This window comes from Carassius carassius, chromosome 18 (assembly GCF_963082965.1).
Source record: "Carassius carassius chromosome 18, fCarCar2.1, whole genome shotgun sequence".
Lineage (NCBI taxonomy): Eukaryota > Metazoa > Chordata > Actinopteri > Cypriniformes > Cyprinidae > Carassius > Carassius carassius.
The window spans coordinates 8,527,963-8,554,525 of record NC_081772.1 but is presented as its reverse complement, the minus strand read 5'-3'; the positions used below and the strand labels follow the sequence as shown (position 1 = coordinate 8,554,525).

The 26,563-nt window shown below is 38.4% G+C and overlaps 1 protein-coding gene across 1 annotated transcript in view; it reads left to right on the top strand.

Annotated features, from left to right (window-relative positions):
- Positions 1-19,911, top strand: part of LOC132092868 (CD2-associated protein-like) — a 46,050-nt gene extending 26,139 nt beyond the window's left edge. The window contains exons 10-19 of the mRNA XM_059499290.1: positions 185-238; positions 4,289-4,325; positions 5,762-5,824; positions 9,421-9,580; positions 9,912-10,012; positions 11,241-11,353; positions 12,082-12,224; positions 15,362-15,556; positions 15,759-15,822; positions 19,053-19,911. Of these exons, the coding sequence (XP_059355273.1) occupies positions 185-238; positions 4,289-4,325; positions 5,762-5,824; positions 9,421-9,580; positions 9,912-10,012; positions 11,241-11,353; positions 12,082-12,224; positions 15,362-15,556; positions 15,759-15,822; positions 19,053-19,094 (972 nt within the window). The 3' untranslated portion in view covers positions 19,095-19,911. The remainder of the gene's footprint in view (positions 1-184; positions 239-4,288; positions 4,326-5,761; positions 5,825-9,420; positions 9,581-9,911; positions 10,013-11,240; positions 11,354-12,081; positions 12,225-15,361; positions 15,557-15,758; positions 15,823-19,052) is intronic.
- The last annotated feature ends 6,652 nt before the right edge of the window (positions 19,912-26,563 follow it).

Below are 26,563 nucleotides of genomic sequence, written 5' to 3'. Positions count from 1 at the left end.
ATTTATTAATGATGCTTTTGATGTCTACCTTGAGTGTGTGCATTTTTTGGAAAGGAAATTAAATCACAAACATCTACTGTACTTTGGAAAGTTATTATTCTCAAAATTAATTCTCATTTGCGGCAAGTAAATACGTACTAAACAGTAATCTTTAATCAAAAGTTATTTTTTTCCTTCTATGCAGACACTCCCATCCAAAGGCTTCTTTAAAGCTTCTCCTAAACCGGAACCAGAGGAGGTAGGCAATGCTTATCCTCTTGTTAGACAATTAATTATTGGAGTACACTTCATATTTAGATAGATGTTGGGGATTTGATCTTGAAAGAAGCGTCAATAGTAGCCACTTATCACCATATGTTTCACAAACATGGCTCCATTCTTGCTTTGGGTTCTTCAAGTTTAACCTGAGGATGCATGTTTAACTACATTTTGGCAAACTCTGCAACAACAGGCCGTTTTTATTGTGAAAATCATATTATTTGTTCAGAGCACCAACTACCATGAACAAACAGAGGGTTTTTGTGGGCAAAAATTATGCTCTGCAACATCCATTTTCCAGAAAAATTCCGTGAAGCCACATACCCCTCCACCGAATGAGGTCATGGGTTGATATGCTCAAGGCATAAGTGTCTTTCTTTCTTTCTTTTTATAAATCTCTTCATTTTCAACCTCATTGCTGAATGATTGTATTTGTGATGCTACAGTTAAAATGCGATGACCTGAAGCTCATGTGATGGGTTGTGGAGGTCATCGAGCAGTTAATGAAAATGTGAAAGTGTTCATTCTTCCAAGGGACTCCAGGGAGCCCATGATCAATCCTTTATCCTATAAGCATCCGGTCAGGTGATGAAGCATTGATCTCTGTGTCAGGAGTGAAAGGGACGGAGGGCATTTACAGGAAGGCAATTTCTGTAGTGCATTATAATAGTGCATTCAAATAAACAAGTATCCAAGATGTGATTAATAATAATAATCTATCTATCTATCTATCTATCTATCTATCTATCTATCTATCTATCTATCTAATGTATGAAAGCACTATTTTATTTGATGAACTTTTATTCCCTGTAATGGGACTGTATTAACAATAATGAGCAGGACTTAACAGCAGTTCAGTTGATAAATGTTCTTGGTCTTATTGTGTTATTGTGAACAGTCCTTCAGTGCATGTTATTAACCCACCCCTTAAAGGTACAGGTTGTAGGGCATGCCACGAGAGGGCGCACTACCAAAACAATAACAATTGCGTGGTTTGATGACGCTAAGAAGGAGCGTGGAATGATGGGATTTGTTGTCTTCTACCCAACCGCTGACGGCCATTCAAACACAATAATTGGGCATACATAGCAAACGCGAGTTCAACGATTTGCGCGAGTAGATTACATACAAGTCAATGCAAAGACGCGATCAGACTATGGATCAGACGCGTCTTCGCGCGGGTCTAGAAACGCGATTCCCCGCGTTTGGCGTGTATTGCCCATAATACTAATCTTGTTGATAGTTATAATAGCATACGTTTTCTGTAAAGATAGGAATCAAAACAACTCACCTGTCGAGTAAAACACAAGCGAGATTGGCATCTCTTTCTAGTTTAAGTTTGTCACGAAGCTCTCTCCATCTAGACAATGCAACACCGATATTGATCCTCGCTCTTTCTCTCCTCCTGTCCCAAACTCTTTTTTGTTTCTTTTGTTGGCCCGTACGCTTACATTTACAGGAGCTGTACTTGTCGACAGAACCAGCGGCAGATGGTAAACAGTAATTATGTTCCATAAATAAGTAACACAATTCACCATAAAACGTGCAAGAAGAAGTAAATAAGGAACTGCTTGAAGCAAGATAGTGGTTTGCTGGACGCTAGATACTACTTTCGCATTTGTCCACGACACTGTTGTCACGTGGTTTCTACGTCAGTAAAGGCGGTAACAAAGGGTAACTAACGTCATTGACAGGCGACTGCACTGCCCCATGTCACTGTTTAGAATGGGAATTTTCTCATAATTTACAAGTAGTTGAAAACATTAGAGCTATTGTTAGAAATCAGCTGGACAAAATATATAACACTAGCCTAGTGGTTTTTGGATATTTTACTCCAAAAATCTTACAAATTGTACCTTTAAGAAGCACATGCACTTTTTTTGGATGTAAATACAAGCATGGTCTCATTTATTTAAGAGACTGGTTTAATTTTTTAGGCACAAGATGGAACATTTTGCCTGGATATTTGTGGAAATGGGTTAGGCCTAAAAAAAAAAAAAGTTTGGTTCCGGTTGTCAGTTGAGGTCATTGGTCGGTAGGGATTTTTTTTTTTCTCCAGTGGCAGTTTTACACACACACACACACGCGCGCGCGCGCTGATTTTAAATGTGTGTACCGGTACTTTTACGACAGTGATTCTGTATTCCCGTTTAAAGTCTGTTGTTGCCATAGACACGCAAAACGCACACACACACACACAAAAAGCCTTCGCGGGAGTTTGACAGGCGATCTCATAGTAGATTAACATGGAGGATTTGAACTTGAAAAACGGAGTGTACAGACATCTTTTTGTAGTCAAACAACATTCTTTGTTATGTTCATTTATGTGGTTTATTTGATTTTGATGCTATAAATTAACTAGAAGCAAGAGACGATCAGTTAGTTTTAACTGATGATCTAACTTACAGCGATCTGTTCGACACATTCAAGAGCCACAAAACGGTATTTATTGTTTACATTTCTTTAAAAAATGACCACATTTGAAAGGTGAAATAACCAAATGAGACTTTGTTTCATATTAAAAGTAAGCTGGTAATGTTAATGTCCTGTCTGTCAGCATGTTGTCAGTGCCCTCTCTGTTCCGCGATATATTGTTGACTCCCCCCGTGTTTCTCTTAATGTTACGATTTCCAAACCTTAAGTTATAGCTCACTTTAGGAATTGACAGTTAAAGGGTTTTGATGCAATACTTAATGGTTTTTAACGGATTACTTAAGTGTAAAACAGCATTTAAAGGAAACTGTAATTTAATTAACGATGTGTGAAAGACCGTTCTTCCCCAGTCTCATAAAATAAATTTGGGTCGCACATAAATTGACAGGGTCGGTCGGAAACCAGAACCAAACAATTTTTTTTTTTAGGCCTTATGGACATTTTTAAATTAGATTTATTTTTATTATCATTTATAAATGCCTTAAATCAAGATGGAATGTTGATTCGGGGGTTTAAATTATACATTTGCTTATTGTTAAGATCTTAGAGTATGACCGAACCCTTATATGATCATCTTAATCAGCATGCATAATTGGTCATCCATGAGTGAATGAATGACTTACACTTTACATGAAAGAAGTCATGCATGTCTGCCTCATCATAAATTATATCAGTTGCATATGTTGATCTAGGCCTGTGCTACTGTTTGAACTCTTTCTCCTGCTGTGATTATTTGTGTTAAGTAAGGTGTTTTTTTTCTGGTAATCTGTGCAGAGATTCATTAATATGTTAGTCATCAAATCCTTCAGAACAGTCAAAAAGGATTTCCAGCCTCAGCAGTTTCTTCTGTTTCAGTTCCTGTTAATTTTAATTTGTCAAGCTCCTTAGAAACTTGTATTTTATGTTACTCAGCCTCTAGAGATCACTTGTGAGTTGAAGATCCCTTCTTTGTCATTATTCTGATTAAATAGCTGTGTCCCAAATGACGCACTATACACTATGCACTTATTCACTATGTACTTATGCACTATGTACTCAATCATGTAGTGTATGAATTATATATGGTTATTTTGTCATTCATAATCAGAGTCTGGTAGCCACTCCTCCTTCGCTATATAATTAAAGGTGTGACATTTGAGTGCATGAAGTGTCCCAAAATTACACACTTAATTTTCTCGGTTATTTAAGTGCTTCATCTGGGTGTTTAAAGTGCACTTTTTCTTTTTGGAATTTTCAGTGAACGCACTACTCCCATTATTTATACTAAAAAAACGTCATAGAATAGTACATAGTACGTACTCGATTTGGGACGCACCTAATGTTATTTTATTTTTTCAAAATTTTGTCATTTGTAATATCAGAATAACAATCTGAGAAAAAGGAGGAGTTCACATGATCAAATCTGAGGAAAAGGAAGAGTTCACATGATCAAAGTCACAAATTTGCTTCCTTAACCTAGAAATAAGGCACATTTTTAAAGATATTGTATTTCATGTCAATATATCATTTGTTTAACAGACCTAAAAGGTTTATTTCAAGGTTTAAATTATATTTTAAATGGCAGGTTTGTTTATTTGGTTTTGCTGTTTCTCCACAGAAGCCAAAGAAGCCCCCACCACCATCTAAAACCCCAGGTATGATGTCACATCTTTAACATAGCATTAAAAATCTCACTGTTTACATACATTTGATTACATTACTTTACTCTTCTCTTTTCATTTTAAGCTGCTATGAGACCGCTGAGGTATAAAAGAGTCTGAAGTGTCATCATACTCATTCTGGCTGCTGAGGTTATACTCAGTGCCCCTCTCACAATCATATGTGATAAGAGCCACAAAAGGCGGTTGTTCACCCAGAAATGAAAATTGTCATATTTTTTTTTTTTTTTTTTTGAACAAAGACAACATTTTGAAGAATGTGGATTACCAGACCATGTCAGGTCTCAGGGACCAGCAACTTTTTGGTTGTTTGGGTGGCTGTTTGGTTAGATGACAACATTTTCATATTTGGGTGAAACAACCCTTTAAAGCTCATTGTCATCAAACATCTTTCACTTGTTTTTGCCTGCCAGCCACCATCAAGATTCAAAATATGCTAGTTGCTGTTCGATTATTAGCTACAGGCAGCTAGCATGATTTGATGGCCTCTAATAGTGGTACTTGAAGGGAACATGCCAATATGTCTACGCCAGTATGTGAGAGGATCATAACTGGTGCAAGATGGCATACTGATTTAAGATGCATCCCCTGTGGTTTTCAGAAGAGCTTGCTGGTGAATGCTAAGATAAGAGGTGATGCCAGCTAATCTGGCATATTCAATTATTGTAATTGAACGCAGATCCCTTGTCTGCCCACACATCAACAGCAGCATATTGAAATTGATTTGGACACTTCTTTCATAGCTCTTCATCTATTTTTAGCCTAATCTGCAGCAATGACAATGTTTTCAGAATTGTATATTTGCTTGTATTTTATTTATTTATTTATTTATTTGGGGGGGGGGGGGGCTATTTTAACTGACCCCATAAAAATTTGTTATATGCAAGCATGTTATATTTTCCAGAATGTTTTTTTTCATTTAGTTTTAAAGAAGTTGCTTTATCCAATACATACATATATATATATATATGTACATATATATATATATATGTATATGTGTATAAAACTTACAGCTGACTAGCATTAGTTTAGAAGGGCGGGGACAAAATCTTATGATCTGCAACGCAGATAATGCTGCTGAAGTCGTCTGTCCCTCACAGCTTTTTTCTGCAAAACATGCAAAGAAAAAAAGCGGATGTTGTTATGCATCAAAGGGTACCGCGTCTTTCCAATTGCTTTTCAGAAAGCTTGCATAGAGGGTTGCAAAGATTTGGTCTGTCTCTCCAACCCACACAGGAAATGCAAGTCATTGACTGTATGTTTCCTATTCTCTTCAAACGTCTGTCTCAGAAGTCATATTGTTCTTTTATCTGCCGTGTCTAGAGTCGCTCTATCTTCAGTGTAGTACTTAAAAAAAAAAATCTAAATAAAATAAAAACATATTAACTCAGTCGTTATGCTTCGTTTCTCAGCCCTGAAACCAGAGGCCCCCAGTGTGGACAAGAAGCACCCGCAGTCACGGCCTGAAGATAAAGGTAAGTGAGGGTTCACTGCCCAATTCCTTTTATACCACAAAATCTTGTGTGCCAACTGTGGTGACACACAATGTCATGAAGAATGAAAAAGCAGAAAATGATGTGTAGTTCTTCATATTGGTTATTATAACCAAATATCATGGTGATAATTTAATTGATTGTGTATTTATTTTTATTCATTTGCTAATCACTTTTTGTGAGTGGATCTTGCTTATTCAGGCATGCTTTCAATCAGGAACTGTTGTGATGCTGTCATTTCAGCTTTATACACAATCTTCCCTGCAAACAAGCACTGCGTCACAATGCAACTACATTGCTAAAGAGCAAGAGCCTGACATCACAACCCTCACGATGTAGATGAACGCTTTAATGATTTTAATAATTGAGTTATTTACATTTAGTCATTTAGCTGACGCTTTTGTCCAAAGCGACTTACAAAATGAGGACAATGGAAGCAATCAAAATCAATGTATTTAAATAGATTTTAGAATAACTAACTGGATTATTTAAAAATAGCATTTTTCTGTTAGAGATGATTATTGTTATTATCATTTTAAACACAACTGTTCAAAAGTTTATGTCAGTATGACTTTTTTAAATGAAAAATTTCAGCAGGGATGTATTCAGTTGATCTTAAGTGACAGTAAAGACATTTATAATGCTACAAAAAATAGATATATTTCAAAGAAATGCTGTTCATATGAACTTTCCATTCATCAAAAAAATCCTTTAAAAGTGCATAGCTTGCACAAAAACATTAACAGCAATTTTTTTCAACAGTGATAATAATAAAAATGTTTAAGCACCAAATTAATGTAATTGAATGATTTCTAAAGGATGATGCGACACTAAAGACTAAATTCAGCTCTACTATCACAAGATATTATAAATATTATATAAAAAAAAATATTAGAATAAGAAACTATAAATTGTTATATCACAATGTTACAGATTTAACTGTATTTTTGATTTTGTATTTGCAGTCTTGGTGAGCATAAGAGACATTAAATATCTTAACCACCCTAAACCTTTGAACAGCAGTTTTATAATAAAAGTCATACACACAAAATGCAATTTAAAGTTTACTTCAGCTGGCACTGATAGTGTTAAATAGCAGCTGATCTGCATAGTCTGAGCCATGTTGTTTTCAAAATTAATATTTTTATTGTATTCTATTTCTTTCATATATGATCAAAATGGACATTACAATGGAAATTTTACTTAAATACTGAAAATTATTATTTTAAAATCGAGAGCTTATGACTTGCAATCAGATTGAAGCAGGAAGTATGTATCAGTACTCAGCCTTATTTACAAAGTTAATATAGCTTAATATAGTTCATATAGTAGGTCAGTAAGGTCATCTGGTGTGTGGAAGTACTTCATATAATATCATAAAATGTCCTTCACTCTGAATAGTATCTGCTATTGTGTTTGCATCAAAGACTTCCTGACAATTATTTTCTCAAATGAATGTACCTCTCTCTTATGTAAATCTAAGTCTCTCTTATTTAGAGCAAGTGTCACAAATTAAACACAGGACTTGCGAGTGATTTATATGACAAAAACGTTGAATTGAGAAAATTGAAGCAGATCAGTGTGATGCAAACATCCTGCCAAAATCTCTCCTGACCTACTTCGAGTCACGTCACTGTGAACACTTTGAAAGTGAAAGTTCCCGATGTCATTTCGACCAGTTCAGAACATTTAGGTGCATTATGAGTTACTGCATTGGCTTCCATTCTCACGTCTTTCAATTGATTTCTGAAATTTTGGGCTAAGAGCTAATAGAGATACAACTGGCATGTTTCAAATAATTGATAGTTACAACCCGAATTCCGGAAAAGTGAAAACTAAAGGAATTTCAAATCACATGAGCCAATATTTTATTCACAATAGAACATAGATAACGTAGCAAATGTTTAAACTGAGAAATTTTACACTTTTATCCACTTAATTAGCTCATTTAAAATTTAATGCCTGCTACAGGTCTCAAAAAAGTTGGCACGGGGGCAACAAATGGCTAAAAAAGCAAGCAGTTTTGAAAAGATTCAGCTGGGAGAACATCTAGTGATTAATTAAGTTAATTGATATCAGGTCTGTAACATGATTAGCTATAAAAGCTTTGTCTTAGAGAAGCAGAGTCTCTCAGAAGTAAAGATGGGCAGAGGCTCTCCAATCTGTGATAGACTGCGTAAAAAAATTGTGGAAAACTTTAAAAACAATGTTCCTCAACGTCAAATTGCAAAGGCTTTGCAAATCTCATCAACTACAGTGCATAACATCATCAAAAGATTCAGAGAAACTGGAGAAATCTCTGTGCGTAAGGGACAAGGCCGGAGACCTTTATTGGATGCCCGTGGTCTTCGGGCTCTCAGACGACACTGCATCACTCATCGGCATGATTGTGTCAATGACATTACTAAATGGGCCCAGGAATACTTTCAGAAACCACTGTCGGTAAACACAATCCGCCGTGCCATCAGCAGATGCCAACTAAAGCTCTATCATGCAAAAAGGAAGCCATATGTGAACATGGTCCAGAAGCGCCGTCGTGTCCTGTGGGCCAAGGCTCATTTAAAATGGACTATATCAAAGTGGAATAGTGTTTTATGGTCAGACGAGTCCAAATTTGACATTCTTGTTGGAAATCACGGACGCCGTGTCCTCCGGGCTAAAGAGGAGGGAGACCTTCCAGCATGTTATCAGCGCTCAGTTTAAAAGCCAGCATCTCTGATGGTATGGGGGTGCATAAGTGCATACGGTATGGGCAGCTTGCATGTTTTGGAAGGCTCTGTGAATGCTGAAAGGTATATAAAGGTTTTAGAGCAACATATGCTTCCCTCCAAACAACGTCTATTTCAGTGAAGGCCTTGTTTATTTCAGCAGGACAATGCAAAACCACATACTGCAGCTATAACAACAGCATGGCTTCGTCGTAGAAGAGTCCGGGTGCTAACCTGGCCTGCCTGCAGTCCAGATCTTTCACCTATAGAAAACATTTGGCGCATCATTAAACGAAAAATATGTCAAAGACGACCACGAACTCTTCAGCAGCTGGAAATCTATATAAGGCAAGAATGGGACCAAATTCCAACAGCAAAACTCCAGCAACTCATAGCCTCAATGCCCAGACGTCTTCAAACTGTTTTGAAAAGAAAAGGAGATGCTACACCATGGTAAACATGCCCCGTCCCAACTATGTTGAGACCTGTAGCAGAAATCAAAATTGAAATGAGCTCATTTTGTGCATAAAATTGTAAACTTTCTCAGTTTAAACATTTGCTATGTTATCTATGTTCTATTGTGAATAAAATATTGGCTCATGTGATTTGAAAGTCTTTTAGTTTTCATTTTATTAAAATTTAAAAAACGTCCCAACTTTTCCGGAATTCGGGTTGTATATGAATTCCTATAATTAGTTGAAGGAACTAAAAATTGTGATGTATTAACCTCATTAAAATGTCTTGCATCTAGATAATTAACTCTCAGAACCTTATAAGATAGTGTTGTGCAAAAATCTTTTGTCTTGCTATGTCTGGGGTATTAAATCAAACATATATAAACATGTATATTTGTCCTTTTTCTCTTTAAAGTTGTCAAGCCCTTGCCTGAGAAGCCCGCCAAACCTGCTGGCCCCATCGTACCCCCGAAAAAACCTGTGCCTCCCAGCAAGGCACTTCTGCGTCCTTCCATCCACACAAAACGACCGGACTTGCCTCTCATTCCATCACCATCACCAGCCGCCAAGCAAGTGTTGGTGTCACAAGCTTTATCTTAATACAGTTTTAGATTTTACAAGCACAACAAATTTGTAGCACACTTAAAATATTAGTTTTTTGTTTCGGTATTTCATATTCATTTGGATATTCATATTGGATAAAGCATGGTGATGTTACTCAGAGCTTGTTGCAATGCATTATGATGTTTTTTTTATTCTTCTATGAATAAGATGTATATGTGATAGTATACCATACATCTTTAATCAAATACAATTTTTATTTTTATTTATTTATTTTTTTTAATGTATAGTGTGACCGTGAACTTTGCAGGCAGTTGTTTTAACTTTTCCTCATAAATCCCACAGGCAAAATGGAGAAGTTCCCCACATACGAACAAAGTCAGAGAGCGAACCTGTACCCATCAAGCCAAAATCCGTGGACAGCAGTGAGAAGAATTCAGAAACAGGTAAGTTGTTTCTGCTGATATTGGTTCGTATTATTGACCATCATGTGGCAACAAAACCATAACAAAGTAGTGTAGGACTGTTTGCATGAAAAATAGACCCAGATAAATCTGCTTACACATATAACAACAAAACACAAAATAATTATTATTTTAACTGAAACTCAGCTGCTACCCACCAGTTGATAAACACCAGCAGAGGCCATAATGTAAGTGTTTGGAATGGCTTTGGTTCTTGTTAGCTCAGTTTTTCTCAACTGGGTTTGGGTGTAAAAGAGCTGTGTTTGTGGATTAGCACCATGGATCCCTTGCTGGGAGCATGATTACTCTTCCTGCACAGAGGATGATGGGCCAGATCTGTAGAGCAGGTAACAAATGTAAAAAAACTACCTGTGATAGAGTAGTCAATTATTTATGTTCAGTTGCCTTGGGCGCCATCTTTCCATTGTTGTTGTTTGGTGGATTTTTAAAGGATTTATTTAGAAGTCATTGGCAAGTTATTTTCGAAGATTTACCCTGTTTTGAATCCTTTAATTAAAACTGCTCAATTCTAACCTAACCCCTTAACTATCGATCTGAGAAATGTCTCTTCGACTGTTAAAAGGTGTCAGCTACTATGAATTATGAATCTTATTTTCGTGTGAATATTTTAGACATTTCATACACTATTATAATCACTGCAATGTAATTAAAATCTATTAAATTGCCTGATAAGTGCAACTAATCTGTCAGCTCAAGATTATTTTGATAAGTTCCAGTTAAGTCTAGCTGTTTGTATTCAATAAGTTTTTATGCATTACTTGTTAATACTGTGATAAAGACATGTTTAAATGCAGTAGCTCTTACAAGTATACTGGAAGATTGTCTACCTTGAAGGCACTGTATTTTACTTGGAAAATGTCTACAATCTGCTTTAAAGTAGGAAATAGATGACAAGGAAACAATGGAAAAGAAGATTTCTGCAAAAGGGAAGCGTAATATTTAAATTGATCCTCCACAAAAGCACCAAGATGTTGCTTCAGGCTGAAAGGTTGACAAAAGTAGCACGAAAGCTGCTATAAACGCATCTTCTCGAAAGGTCCTGAGCATGTCACTGCAGCAGGGCTCTGGATTCTTTTTTAGAAAATATAATTAAATATAAATTAATTCAGCTGAGATGGATCATGTTTGACTGTGTGACTGAAGACTGTTCTTATGTGTGGACTGAATCTTTTGTGTCTTATTCCCGTAGTTAATCTCATGAGTTTTGACGATGTCTCCTCGGACCCTGGGAAGTTGACCCACCTTACCGCACAGCGACCAAAGATGCCTGGCAAAAGACCTCCTGGTCACAGAGGCCACTCCGTGAGTATAAGATGCAGTTTTGCTTAGTTTTGCCTTGGGCTCTGATCTCTGTGTTTAAGACTAAAAAAACTAATGAAAAAGTCATAGATAATAACATAAAAGTTAAAAACATTAATTTAGCACATTCATTAAGTGACATCCTTCCACGTGGAGATAAAACATATTGCACCAATTTTCTGTACATTTTTCATTTCATTAAGAAAACTAATTAATTGTGTTTACCTTAAAGAAACATAATAAGGACATCAAATTTCATAAAAAGTATATTCTGCGTATTGACATTTTCCGTATTGACCAGTCAGCATTTATAATTGCTAATAAAAGATTAAGAAGTGTTGAGAAATGTTGTGTTAGTACTTTTTTTGAGTTTACAAAATGTCATGGGTGAAATCAGAGATGTTTCCTTTAAGGTATAGGTCACCTTCAGCTGCTGGTCCCCATTGACTTGAATAGTGTTTTTTCTTTTTTTTTTTCTCCATACTAAGGAATTCAGTGAAATCATAGTCCTGCAGCATGGGTAAACTAGTACCTACTAAACTTTTTGTTTTATTGCATCTATCTTAATTTCTAAATAAAACATTTTTCTTATGATGTGAAGGATTTTTTTTTTTTGTCTGGATAAAAAAGGCTTTACATATGAAGTCCCAGATGGGATGCGAGTCAAGTATAGTGCTATTCGTGCTTCTCTCTTCCCATGTTTTTGTAACATGCTCTGTAATGTCTTGCAGCCGAGCAATGAAATTGCTGAGAAAGCTGAGAAAATCGAGAAAGTGGATGAAGTTGAAACTGCATCTTCCACGCAGAAAAAGGTACTTCAAATATGTAGTACACAATTCCAGTGGTGTATAAAGTATCTGAAAGCCATACTCAAGTAGAAGTACAGATATCTTACCAGAAAATTACTTTGGTAGAAGTTGAAGTCACCATTTAGAATATTACTTGAGTAAACATCTTAAAGTATGTGTTATTTATTATACTTAAGTACAAAAAGTGTATATTTTTTTAAACTTAAAAGTACTTTAGTATTGAAAGTAAAACTACAAGTAAATGCAAAATGGAAAAGCAGCAAATATATATAAAAATGTTCATACACCGCTTGAGTAGCAAGATTTTGTTCAGTTTTAACTAATTTTATATTTGGATAAGAATGAGAAGCACTTCATCTGTACTTAGTGTCTTTCATTCAAACATAAGGAAACATTTTTGAAATCTGCATCCGAAAAATCATTTAGGTATATTAAACGTGCAGTATGGAATTTTTGGCCACCAGGGGTCACTTAATCAAAATAATAACATGAGACGTACTTTGATGACGTCGGGAAAGAGCGTAGGCTCATGGGAGTTGTTGTTCATTGGAACACGCGCTCTGTCGCTCCCCACATTCCTCACTCATTTTAACTGAGGCCGGCGACACACTGCAAGCGTCTCAGCTGTGTGGCGTGTCAGTTTTTAATTCGGCTTCCATGTTAATAGATTAGAGTTTGCAGACTGCCTGCGTGAGATGCGTGTCTCAGCCGCGCGGAAAACGTGTGCATGCTAGAAATAGAACCGACGCCTATTTTTCACGCGACATGCACGCGTGTTGGAAGCGTTTCCAGGCAAAATATAACAGGAATATAGGAAAATATGTTTATATGTAATTTTGTACACAAATACATATTAATTCATGACATTTTGATGTTTGAAAGTCTATAGGTTGACATAAATTCAGATACAAATGTAATTTAAAAAATAAATAAATAATGATCGATTTTCAAATATTGCACCTGTCAAACATAGTCTATTTTGCCGTCAATACTGTTGATGGTGTCCTTTATCAGTAGGCTTTATATTTATGTTCAACTTGAAGTATAGATATTGTTGTCATGAAGACAAGAGCCTGGTCTGTCGGCGGTCTCCCTCTATGTCACCTACAGCAGCAGCAGAGACGCCACGCAGCCAGTGTGTCACCGGCCTTAGTATTTTGACAATCATGTATTTTCGAACGGAGAGATATATGAATTATTAGACCCCTATCAAATCAATATTCCATCTAGCTAGTAGTAATATATGTTAAAAAAAACACGGTTGCCTTTCGTTAATAATTATAATTAGGCTACGTTTATACTATGATATCGAACAAGATAGTGAACTGCATTTGAAGCTACTTTATCCAGCTAGATATAGAACACATGTAGATTTACATTATACTCTACATGAGAGCTAGTCCGTCTGCGTTTTACACAAGACATCATCGTTTCACAAAATATACGGATAGATATAGTTAGCTGAATGGATGCATACCTGTTTATTAGAATGCAAGCATCTCTCTGTAGTTTCAGCTTGTCACGAAGCTCTCTTTATCTTGGAAATGCGGAACTCCACTTTTTCTTCTCCGTCCCAAAACCTTCTCAGGTCATTTATTTCACCCATACGTTTGCGCTTCACAGAACGTGCAGGCAAAGCATAATCATGATCCATAACTAAGTTATTGATTGAGGTATAAATACGAATATAAACAAAATAAATATAAAATATAATAGTCTCGATCAAGGCTAGCTACTACTTTTTTTTCTTCGTCTTGTCTTTGCTTCTGTTCACCTTTGTATTTGGCGGTTCCGCAGGAAGCTAGATAAACTAGAGGGCTCAAAGTTTATATGACGCCATAGACGGGCGACAAAACGGAAATAAAGAAACGTGCCGTGTCTTCTAATTAAACTATAATTTTCTCCGGATTTTAAAGTTCGTGGAAACTGTCGGGATAATTAAGTACACAAAAAAAATATATATAACATAGATATAGTGATATCTGCAATTTTTAAAGCAGAAAAATTACATATTGCGCCTTTAACAGTTTACGTATCTCAGAGGGGACATGGATGCATTTAACCTGCAGTTACAGATGGATAAATAATGTTTGTTTGTTTTTTACATAAAACATTGAATACTGATATTTGAAATAATTTAAAACATGAACAAAGTAGTCGAACTGTAAAATTTACAACCACCAGTAGGTGGCAACAAGTGTCTTTTAACGTGTGAGTCATTGAGATCCAACAGATTCGTTCAAACAGCTGATTCATTCGGAAACAAAGCATTTGACTGTGTTAATGCGTGAATGACTGAATCATTTATTCAACCGATTCGTTCAAAAAGCTGTAAACACCATAAGTAAACACCATTGCTTAGAGACAAAGCCTTATATACTCTTTGATGCAAATCAGTGCTGTGATCTTTGTTCGGAACTATTTTCGTCCAAAACAAGTAATATTATGTCTAAAACATAAGTCACTCATTGGTTTACTGAACTTGTATAAAATTTATTAAATATGTTCATGCTGATATTTGCAGAAGAACTGTACTCTTTGTGTGATATAGATTAAGTTGACTATATTAAATTATATAAACATAAAAAAATCACACAGAAACATTTTTGCTGTCTGAAATTTAGAATTCCTTGAATTTTGAGTTTAAATAGACTAATAAATCATGTGTGTGATTTATACTTGATAAAGTCTGATCACACATCATTACAACAACACTTAACATATTATGGAGATGTTACTGTATCGCAACACCCCTGACTCGGCTTGAGTGGGAAATGATTCATTGACAGTTGTGCGTGCACTTGTCTGCACATGACCAAAGGTGTTTTAGTGTTTAGATTAGATTTGATGTTATTATTAGCATTATTTAGTATTAAAATTATTTTAGACTTTTTTTTCTTGTGTTTCATTAATATCTCACATTTTTTGCCTGAGAAATGTTTTATTTCATTACATTTAAGTGGAATGATTAATGTTCCTCCTAAGCAGAAGTTTTCAGGAATTACGATCATGACGTCAGTCTCTCAGCTGGAAACACCTTAGAGATTGGTTTGAGGTCATTCTTGTAAATCAGACTATCAGGGAACTAGTTTGGAAATGGTTTATAAAACTTAAGTGTATTTTCATACCCTTACAGTTGTACTGTTTGCGAAACACATGGCAATGAGTATTTTGTTGTTTTATACTAATTGATACACTGGATTTTGTTTTACTTGCAGACGTCTGTCTCATCACCCTTACCATCTTCGGTGCCTAAAACAGTTTCAGCAACCCATATCACCCCTGAGCCCAAACCAAAACCTGACAAGGAAGAGGAGAAAGGATCTGAACTGGAGGAAATGAAGACTCAGATAAAGGAGCTAGTGCTGTCTATAGAATTACTGAAGACACAACAGTCGTAAGTGATAGTTTTGCTTCATGCTGTTTGTTTTCTTGTATTCTGTACTGGTCGAGTTTTGTCTATAAAATATAATGCACAAAAGCTGTTTATTTGAAATATCATCTCATTTGTAGATGAAGTATTTAGAAATCACTTGACATACAGGTTGAAAACCTCTGCTGATTTTCATAATTCTGTATCCTCTTTCATAACTTCGCAGGAGAGAGCTAAGTGAACTCCGAAAAGAGCTGGGTGATGAACGACTCAAAAGATTGGCCCTGCAGGTAAAATGATCTTTAAATCAGAATTTCTCTTTACGGCTTGTCAGAGTTTGTTAGTTTGATGTAAATGGATGTCATAGTGCTGTTTCTGTGGGCAGTGAAATGCAGGCGGGATACCTTGGCTTTGCTTCCACACTCGGCTGGGTGAACACAAAGGGGTCTGACTCAGCTCGGAGTCTCCTGCTGAGCGTTTCTCACACTCACTGAACATAAAAATGAACAATACTTTACCTAAAGTCCACTAACTTTAGGTATCTAAGATTGAGGTGATCTGGAAAACAACCTGGAACTCACCACGCCTTCAAAAAATGTGGTGTGTAGAATAAAAAAAAATATTCCAAAAGTAAACCACTTAAAGAAAGTCCCCACACTCCACCAAAACAGAAGAGATCAAATGCGAGATAAAAGCAATTTACCTAAAACACAGGGCAAATGTTTCAGTCAGATGAAAGAGACGTGACATTTAACTAAGAATAGTGTCCCATACTTGGAATTTGTGCTTTTTGTGTGTGCACTTGGATTTAACCCATCCAAGTGCTACTGCTGGCCGACTCTCTAAACATTAGGCCACAACTGTGACCTTCCCTCAATCTTAACTTTTGTCAATGCCAAGCTAACAATGCTGAAAAGTAGGAGCCAATCTCGATTTAGGAAATGATCTCTCAAAAAAAATAAAATAAATAAAAGGTATATATATATATATATATATATATATATATATATACAGTACAGACCAAAAGTTTGGACACACCTTCTCATTCAAAGCGTTTTCTTTATTTTCATGACTATGAAAATTGTAGATTCACACTGAAGGCATCAAAACTATGAATTAACACATATGGAATTATATACATAACAAAAAAAGTGTGAAACAACTGAAAATATGTCATATTCTAGGTTCTTCAAAGTAGCCACCTTTTGCTTTGATTACTGCTTTGCACACTCTTGGCATTCTCTTGATGAGCTTCAATAGGTAGTCACCTGAAATGGTCTTCCAACAGTCTTGAAGGAGTTCCACGAGAGATGCTTAGCACTTGTTGGCCCTTTTGCCTTCTGTCTGCGGTCCAGCTCACCCCTAAACCATCTCGATTGGGTTCAGGTCCGGTGACTGTGGAGGCCAGGTCATCTGGCGCAGCCCCCCATCACTCTCCTTCTTGGTCAAATAGCCCTTGATGCCTTCAGTGTGACTCTACAATTTTCATAGTCATGAAAATAAAGAAAACTCTTTGAATGAGAAGGTGTGTCCAAACTTTTGGTCTGTACTGAATATCTACAGTACTTGTATTTAGAGGTTGACTGATATAGATTTTTCACTGCCCGATGACATTATTCAGAGATCAGCGCGGCCAATGGCCGATAAATGATGCCGTTTTTTTTGGCTGATATGTTTGGCAAATTTTCTTTTCCTTTTTCTTTTTTTCATTGATCTCATAAAAGTGAATTTGAGCAAATTATTACAGTAATACCATAGACTGTATGAAAACATGGACAGAGTGTCCATGACGTCACACATAGGTTTCCGAAACGCATTTTGAAAACCAAAAGTAGCCGGAGCGGCCGTCGCCTTATGTCACACCTGCATAATCGGTGCATAAATTTCAGCTGGTTGCTGAAACCACGCCCACTTAGCTCGATGGCAGCTGTCACTCAAGTGGCCACGCCTTTAATTATGCAGAACTTTAAGGCTTAATATAATTCACTTAATTACTACATTTCTGTACCTGAAAACAACTGTTAGACCTTATTTTATTTGTATCTTTGCTATATTGTATTTATGCTTGTAATTTGTGTATTTGTCCTTATGTTTTTATTTATTTAGATTTACTGGCTGTTCATTTGCCTTTAATCATGACTAAACTTTCTTAGTTAGGCTATAGTTTTTGCTGTGGAATTGAAGTAATTAAAATGTGCTTTAAGTAATAAATTGAAAGCAGAGTTACATTGATATATATATATATATATATATATATATATATATATAAATCTTGCTGAAATAAAATAGCTTTTGACTTCAATTAAATTTTTAAGCTTTTCTGTTATTTTTGAAAATGCACAAATGTAGTTCTGAGAAACTGTAGATGAGTTTGTTTCTTCATTGGAAAAGATTTGGCATTACATCACTTGCTCACCAATGGATACTCTGCAGTGAATGGGTGCCGTCAGAATGAGAGCCCAAACATCACAATAATCCAAAAGTAATCCACATAAATCCATCAGTCAACATCTGAAGATAAAAGATGTGTGTTTATAATAAACAGATTCATCGAGACGTTTTTAACTTGCTTCTGGCTAAAACACGAATCTTTCATCCATATAATATTTCTTTCTCCAGTGGAACAAGTTGTCTCACCTGAATCAAGAGAGAAAAATGCACAGATCAAGCAAAAAATTGTTCTAAACAAATATGTCTGTGATTTTGATATGATAGGACAACAAGGGACTGACTTTTTCACTGGAGGAAGTTTTATCATGAGTTATGATACAGTATGTGACCCTGGACCACAAAACCAGTCTTATGTCGCTGGGGGATATTTTTAGCAATAGCCAAAAAGAAACTTTGTATGGGTCAAAATTATCGATTTTTCTTTTAATACCAAAAATCATTAGGATATTAAGTAAAGATCATGTTCAATGAAAATATTTTCTAAATTTCCTAACATAATTTTTTATTTTTTTAGTAACGTGCATTTGCAAGAACTTAATTTGGACCATTTTAAAGGTGTTTTTCTCAGTATTTAGATTTTTTTTGCACCCTCAGATTCCAGATTTTCAAATAGTTTTATCTCGGCCAATACTGTCTGATCCTAACAAACCATACATCAATGGAAATATTATTTATTCAGCATTCAGATGATGTATAAATATTGACACTTAAGGGTCACATAAAGTATTTTGGGCAGGAGTGACAGTTTAAAGTTAAAACGTACGAACATGCTGCTTTTTACTGCACAAGATGTTAATTGATGGGCTGGAGTCATGTGGATCACTTGTGGATTCTTGTGATGTTTTGTTTGGACTCTCATTCTGACAGCACCCAATCACTGAAGAGAATGAGCAAATTTCTCCAAATCTGTTCTGATGAAGAAACAAACTCTTCATCTTGATTAAATGTTGGACTAAATTTCATTTTTGGGTGAACTATTCCATTAAAACAGGTTTATAGTGCTCACAAAATATTTATTGCTTTAAAAAAAATGCACTATGTGAAGAAAAATGTGTCTGCTTGTTTCCAGATTGAGATAGAAAAACTGAAGAAGATTGTACAATCAACATGAAATCTGGCATCCTGAACCGAACTGATGGCTCCGCTGATGCATCGCGAGTGGAAAGCGACCTTCAGATGAAGCGTCGGATATCGTTAATGTCATCTTTACACTCACTGACTTACTCCACAAATTGTAAGATTCAAATATTTGCACATGATGAGGTTTTTTTTCTAGGTTTAGAAAAGTGTAATTATGACAAATGTATATGTTTGGTGTCCTTTTTTTTTTTTTTTTGCCAACAAAAATGATTTAAGCCTTACTTTACTACTGTGCTGGATATGCAGTCTGTGCACTTACTGAGAAGTGCAGTGGATTATGCATTCAAAACTACTGAGTCTGTATAAATGTTGGATTATGTTATTTCTTTGCTTTTTTATGACATGGGTTAGTTTTAAAAAAAAAAAACTATTATGATCTCAGCAATATTCTGTCTATATTAGCCTCTTCAGATGATTATCAAATGTATGGCATACTCTTGTTTCCATAGGGATGATGTATTCTGTTTGTTTGTTTGTTTGTTTGTTTGTTTGTTCAAAAGGGAGAACGTTTGTTTTTGTTTTTCTCTAACATTCCTATCCAGGGTAACACTATTGTGCCTGTTAAGATTTTTACAAGTGTTAATACTGGGAGCTCTCTATAAATATAAATAAATATATACATAAAAACATACACACATACACACACATATATATAATATATGTTTGTGTGTTTATGTGTGTATATACTTAGATCTACAGCATGATATATTTTTATGGTCTATTGATTGTGACAAAGAAAATGTACTGGGTTTTTGTATCTGTGTCTGGTTTAAAACATTCAGACTTCAGCAAGCAGTGTAATTTCCCCATATGAATGGCAAGAAATCCATTTAGCAATTTAAGCAGTAGTTTAATAGCACATATTGCCAGTTGTTTTGATCTGCTGTTCCACCCCCTTGAACGTACAACATGGAACATGGAAATTGGAAAGATCCATTTGGCTTTTTTTTTGGCACGAGCCTTTCTGAAAATGCTTTCTACATGACTGGTTGGCTAGTTGAAACAGCTGGCACGATCTAATACAGGTGTTAAACCACAGTCAAAAATGGTAGCTTGTTTAAAAAAATAAAACAATACTCTGTCTTTTAACATCAACCAGAAATAATGTATCCACATCGGTTGTGCTGTAGAAGTACTGCTGACTTTCAGGTACAATGAAAAGTGCCCATTCCTCAGGCCTCTTAAACTAAAAATAAATTTTTAATGCATTCCTGATCAGGGATTGTATGTTTGTCTCTGTGTGAGATTGAAGTTGCTGAAGCGGAAGGATGACAGGTTGATCTCTAAAGCAATAAACAGACATGCCTTTTTGGTTTCCATTTTTCCATTGGTTCTCCATTTTTCATTGTCGGAAGAATTTGTTCATGTTTTGTTGCAACAGCTTTAAAGGATCTCTCATGAAAGTACATAGGAAAGAAATTATTCATCTCTGTCATCTGAAATTTGGTAGAACACATTCCATTTTATTGTTTTAAGATTTGTTGTGCACATTCAGCATTTATCAAAATGATCTTGTTTACATGATTAACACCCCCCAAACTAAATAAATATCATGTTTATTTACAGAGATTGTTCTGGTCTCTGTAATTTTTAAGGTATTCCGAATTTTCATATTTTAGTTAGATCAGAGGGCAAGGACATTTAGAGATATCACAATTATGTACTGTACTTAAAGGGTTAGTTCACCCAATAATCAAAACTATGTCATTAATAACTCACCCTCATGTCGTTCCAAACCCATAAGAACTCCGTTTATCTTTGGAACACAGTTTAAGATATTTTAGATTTAGTCCGAGAGCTCTCAGTCCCTCCATTGAAACTGTTTGTACGGTATATTGTCCATGTCCAGAAAGGTAAGAAAAACCTTATCAAAGTAGTCCAAGTGACTTCGAAGTCCTTCGCTTCCGTGTCTGTTGTGAGATTTCAAAACAAAGCAGTTTGTCATATCCGGTTCACTAACGAATCATTCAATGTAACCGGATCTTCTTGAACCAGTTCACCAAATCGAACTGAATCGTTTGAAACCGTTCGCGTCTCCAATAAGCATTAATCCACAAATGACTTAAGCTGTTAACTTTTTTAATGTGGCTGACACTCCCTCTGAGTTCAAACAAACCAATATCCCGGAGTAATTCATTTACTCATACAGTACACTGACTGAACTGCTGTGAACAGAGAACTGAAGATGAACGCCGAGCCAGATAACGAACAAAATATTGACTCGTTCTCGAGGTCTCAGGGATTTGGAACGATATGAGGGTAAGTTATTGACATTTTGATTATTGGGTGAACTAACCCTTTAAACGGGTCACAAAGAACAGGAAACTACTGGAAACCGCAGAGCTGGATTCAGACCAGATCTGAACAGAGAGACATGCTTCGAAAACACTCACATTTCCATCTGCGGAGCTGATCAGAGCCAGTTTACATCCCTTAACGGTCGGTCTCTGCAGCCCCAGAGAGCATGCCTGTGAGCATGGCCTACCGGACTATGCTCAGTTCTGTTTTTGACCACGGATACATGCAGTCCATCACTGATCTTATATAACAAAGCTGATTGATTTTGAGTGCTAATTGCTTGCTTACAAACATAACCTTTCTTATTGATAATAATAATAATATGCACAACTCGACCGCATAATTGTTTAGTGAAAGAATTGCTTAATTTTGTAAATCAGCAGACATCTCATAAACTTGAGTGTTGACACTCTAATTGTTTTGTGCTCTTTCCTAGAAAGCCGCCTTGAACCAAACTCGTGACTGTCAGTGACGTCCATTAATTTGTGTGGTAATGTGCCCTTTTAAAATTCTTTTGTTGTGGCCATAACCATAACAATGGTTTCACTTGAGGCCTTTTTCATCTAATATGGTAATGCAAGTCAGATTGCAAACTCCGCATAAATGGGAATGGTTTCTGATAAACTCGGTATGGAGCAGTATAAAAATAAATAAAACTAAATAAATAAATATAAAACATTTTTAAGAAGCCTCTTATGTTCGCAAAAACTGTGTTGATTTGATTGAAAATACAGTAAAATAAAAATATTGTGAAATATTATTTCAATTAAAAAAAAAACAGCTCTTTTCTTTGAATATTCTTTAAATTGTAATTTACTTACGTGATGGCAAATCTGAATTTTCAGCAGCCAACATTCCACTCCACTCTCACTGCTTTAGGATATCTTGCTGCTTCCTTTGATCGAATTATTGGATTTTCAAAAGATTAATCTCAATCACATTTGTCAATCTTGCTAGTCTGTAACAGCTAAATGTTGCTGACAGAGAGAAAATGCTTGGATACTACATTGGAATTATTCATTATTATTAAGTGTTAGATTGTACATCATACCTGTAGCTCTGCTGTCAGTAAACTAAATTAACCCTTTCTGGGACAGTGATGATCACTGCAAAAGTTGATTACACACCCCTTACAAAATAAACCACGGTTTTACTACAAAAAAATAAAAACATAAATAAAACATGGTTACTATAGTTAAACCACAGTAACCAGAAATTAACCATGGTTTTGCTACACTAACCATAGTTTTACCATGGTATCTGTAGTAAAACTCTGTTTATACAAACTGTATCAATATGCCAAAAAAAAAACACATGGTTACTACACTTTTACTATTATAAAATTAAATTTCTGTAAGGAAAATTTATACAAATTTTAATCCATTATCAGCCTGTATACCAAAGGAAGTCATTTCTCAGAATGAATGGTGGCTCAAAACACCCAACCTCTGGGGTGAAGTAATACCCAAAAGTGTAATCTAAAAATATTTAATTAGTGCTGTCAATCTTTTTTTATATTAGTTGCACATTTTCTGTAAATAATCATGATTTATATTAATATAGTCATAATTTCACACTGAACCTCCAAATTAATGTACTGTAGAGACAACATAAAAATGGTGTATTTAAAATGTTAAATGGCATCTTTATAATGAAGACCATCCATCCATCCATCTTCTACCGCTTATCCGGGGCCGGGTCGCGGGGGCAGCAGTCTAAGCAGAGAACCCCAGACTTCCCTCTCCCTAGACACTTCCTCCAGCTCTTCTGGGGGGACACCGAGGCGTTCCCAGGCCAGCCGGGAGACATAGTCTCTCCAGCGTGTCCTAGGTCTCCCCCGGGGTCTCCTCCCAGTGGGATGTGCCCGGAACACCTTCCCGGGAAGGCGTCCAGGAGGCATCCGGAACAGATGCCCGAGCCACCTCAGCTGACCCCTCTCGATGTGGAGGAGCAGCGGCTCTACTCTGAGCTCCTCCCGGGTGACTGAGCTTCTCACCCTATCTCTAAGGGATCGCCCAGCCACCCTGCGGAGAAAGCACATTTCGGCCGCCTGTATCCGGGATCTTGTCCTTTCGGTCATGACCCAAAGCTCATGACCATAGGTGAGAGTAGGAACGTAGATTGACCGGTAAATCGAGAGCTTCGCCTTGCGGCTCAGCTCTTTCTTCACCACGACAGACCGGTACATCGACCGCATTACTGCAGAAGCAGCACCGATCCGTCTGTCAATCTCCCGTTCCATCCTTCCCTCACTCGTGAACAAGACCCCAAGATACTTAAACTCCTCCACTTGAGGCAGGAACTCTCCACCAACCTGAAGTGGGCAAGCCACCCTTTTCCGACTGAGGACCATGGCCTCGGATTTGGAGGTGCTGATTCTCATCCCAGCCGCTTCACACTCGGCTGCAAACCGTCCCAGTGCATGCTGAAGGTCCTGGCCTGATGAGGCCAACACGACAACATCATCCGCAAAGAGCAGAGACGAAATCGTGTTGTCACCAAACCTGACCCCCTCCGGCCCCTGGCTGCGCCTAGAAATTCTGTCCATAAAAATCATGAACAGAACCGGCGACAAAGGGCAGCCCTGCCGGAGTCCAACACGCACCGGGAACAAGTCTGACTTACAGCTGGCAATACGAACCAAGCTCCTGCTCCGTTCGTACAGGGACCGGATAGCCCTTAGCAAAGGGCCCCGGACCCCATACTCCCGGAGAACCCTCCACAGGCCGCCGCGAGGGACACAGTTGAATGCCTTCTCCAAATCCACAAAGCACATGTGGACTGGTTGGGCATACTCCCATGAACCCTCCAGCACCCTGTAGAGGGTATAGAGCTGGTCCAGTGTTCCACGGCCTGGACGAAAACCACACTGTTCCTCCTGAATCCGAGGTTCTACTATCGGCCGGATTCTCCTCTCCAGTACCCTGGCATAGACTTTCCCAGGGAGGCTGAGAAGTGTGATCCCCCTGTAGTTGGAACACACCCTCCGGTCCCCCTTCTTAAAAGGGGGGACCACCACCCCGGGCTGCCATCCCAGAGGCACCGTCCCCGACTGCCACGCGATGCTGCAGAGGCGTGTCAGCCAAGACAGCCCCACAACATCCAGAGACTTGAGGTACTCAGGGCGGATCTCATCCACCCCCGGTGCCTTGCCACCGAGGAGTTTCTTGACTACCTCGGTGACTTCAGCTTGGGTTATGGACGAGTCCACATCTGAGCCCTCAGCCTCTGCTTCCTCAATGGAAGACGTGACACCGGGATTGAGGAGATCCTCGAAGTATTCCTTCCACCGTCCAACGACATCCCCAGTTGAGGTCAACAGCTCCCCACCTCTACTGTAAACAGCGTTGGTAGGGCACTGCTTCCCTCTCCTGAGGCGCCGGACGGTTTGCCAGAATCTCTTCGAGGCTGACCGATAGTCCTTCTCCATGGCCTCACCGAACTCCTCCCAGGCCCGAGTTTTTGCCTCCACAACCACCCGGGCTGTAGTCCGCTTGGCCTGCCGGTACCTGTCAGCTGCCTCTGGAGTCCCACAAGCCAACCAGGCCCGATAGGACTCCTTCTTCAGCTTGACGGCATCCCTTACTTCCGGTGTCCACCACCGGGTTCGGGGATTGCCGCCTCGACAGGCACCGGAAACCTTACGGCCACAGCTCCGAGCGGCCGCTTCGACAATGGAGGTGGAGAACATGGTCCACTCGGACTCAATATCCCCAGCCTCCCTCGGGATCCAGTCGAAGCTCTGCCGGAGGTGGGAGTTGAAGATCTCTCTGACAGGAGACTCGGCCAAACGTTCCCAGCAGACCCTCACAGTACGTTTGGGTCTGCCGAGTCTGTCCAGCTTCCTCCCCCGCCATCGGATCCAACTCACCACCAGGTGGTGATCGGTTGACAGCTCCGCCCCTCTCTTCACCCGAGTGTCCAAGACATACGGCCGGAGGTCGGATGAAACGACCACAAAGTCGATCATCGACCTACGGCCTAGGGTGTCCTGGTGCCACGTGTACTGATGGACACCCTTATGCTTGAACATGGTGTTCGTTATGGACAAGCTGTAACTAGCACAGAAGTCCAATAACTGAACACCGCTCGGGTTCAGATCAGGGGGGCCGTTCCTCCCAATCACGCCCCTCCAGGTGTCACTGTCGTTGCCCACGTGGGCGTTGAAGTCCCCCAGTAAAACGACGGAGTCCCCAGTCGGAGCACTTTCCAGCACCCCTCCCCGAGACTCCAAGAAGGCTGGGTACTCTGCATTGCCGTTCGGCCCGTAGGCACAAACGACAGTGAGAGACCTATCCCCGACCTGAAGGCGCAGGGAAGCGACCCTCTCGTTCACCGGGGTAAACTCCAACACATGGCAGCTGAGCTGGGGGGCTATAAGCAAACCCACACCAGCCCGCCGCCTCTCACCATGGGCAACTCCAGAGTGGTGAAGAGTCCATCCTCTCTCGAGGAGTGTGGTACCAGAGCCCAAGCTGTGCGTAGAGGTGAGTCCGACTATCGCTAGTCGGAACCTCTCTACCTCACGCACAATCTCGGGCTCCTTCCCCGCCAGTGAGGTGACGTTCCACGTCCCAATGGAACGCCTTATGAAATGGAACGCCTTTCAAAACCCCTTATGAGAAGAATAAATCAAAGGACCGTGACGTCGCCCGGTATGGCGCAGCCGGGGCCCCACCCTGGAGCCAGGCCCGGGGTTGGGGCTCGTATGCGAGCGCCTGGTGGCCGGGCCTCCCCCCACGGGGTCCGGCCGGGCTCAGCCCGAAGGAGCGACGTGGGGCCGCCTTCCCGTGGGCTCACCACCTACAGGAGGGACCGTAAGGGGCCGGTGCTTAGACAATCGGGTGGCAGTCGAAGGCGGGGGCCTCGACAGCCCGATCCCTGGACACGGAAATGAAGACCAGTATTATTAATTTCAATACGTCTCTATTAAATGCATTTTCATTCAATTTTAGCCATTAATTATAACTGTATATAATTATATAATAATTGTAAAATTTTTATCAGCTCTAAAATATGTAACAACTTTCATTTAACTGAACGTAACTATATATTGTATACGCATAAAATATATAGATTAACCTTTATTCAAGCTACAAAAGTTAATCAGCGAGCAGCAGTCGAGTGATTTCTCTTTTTCTT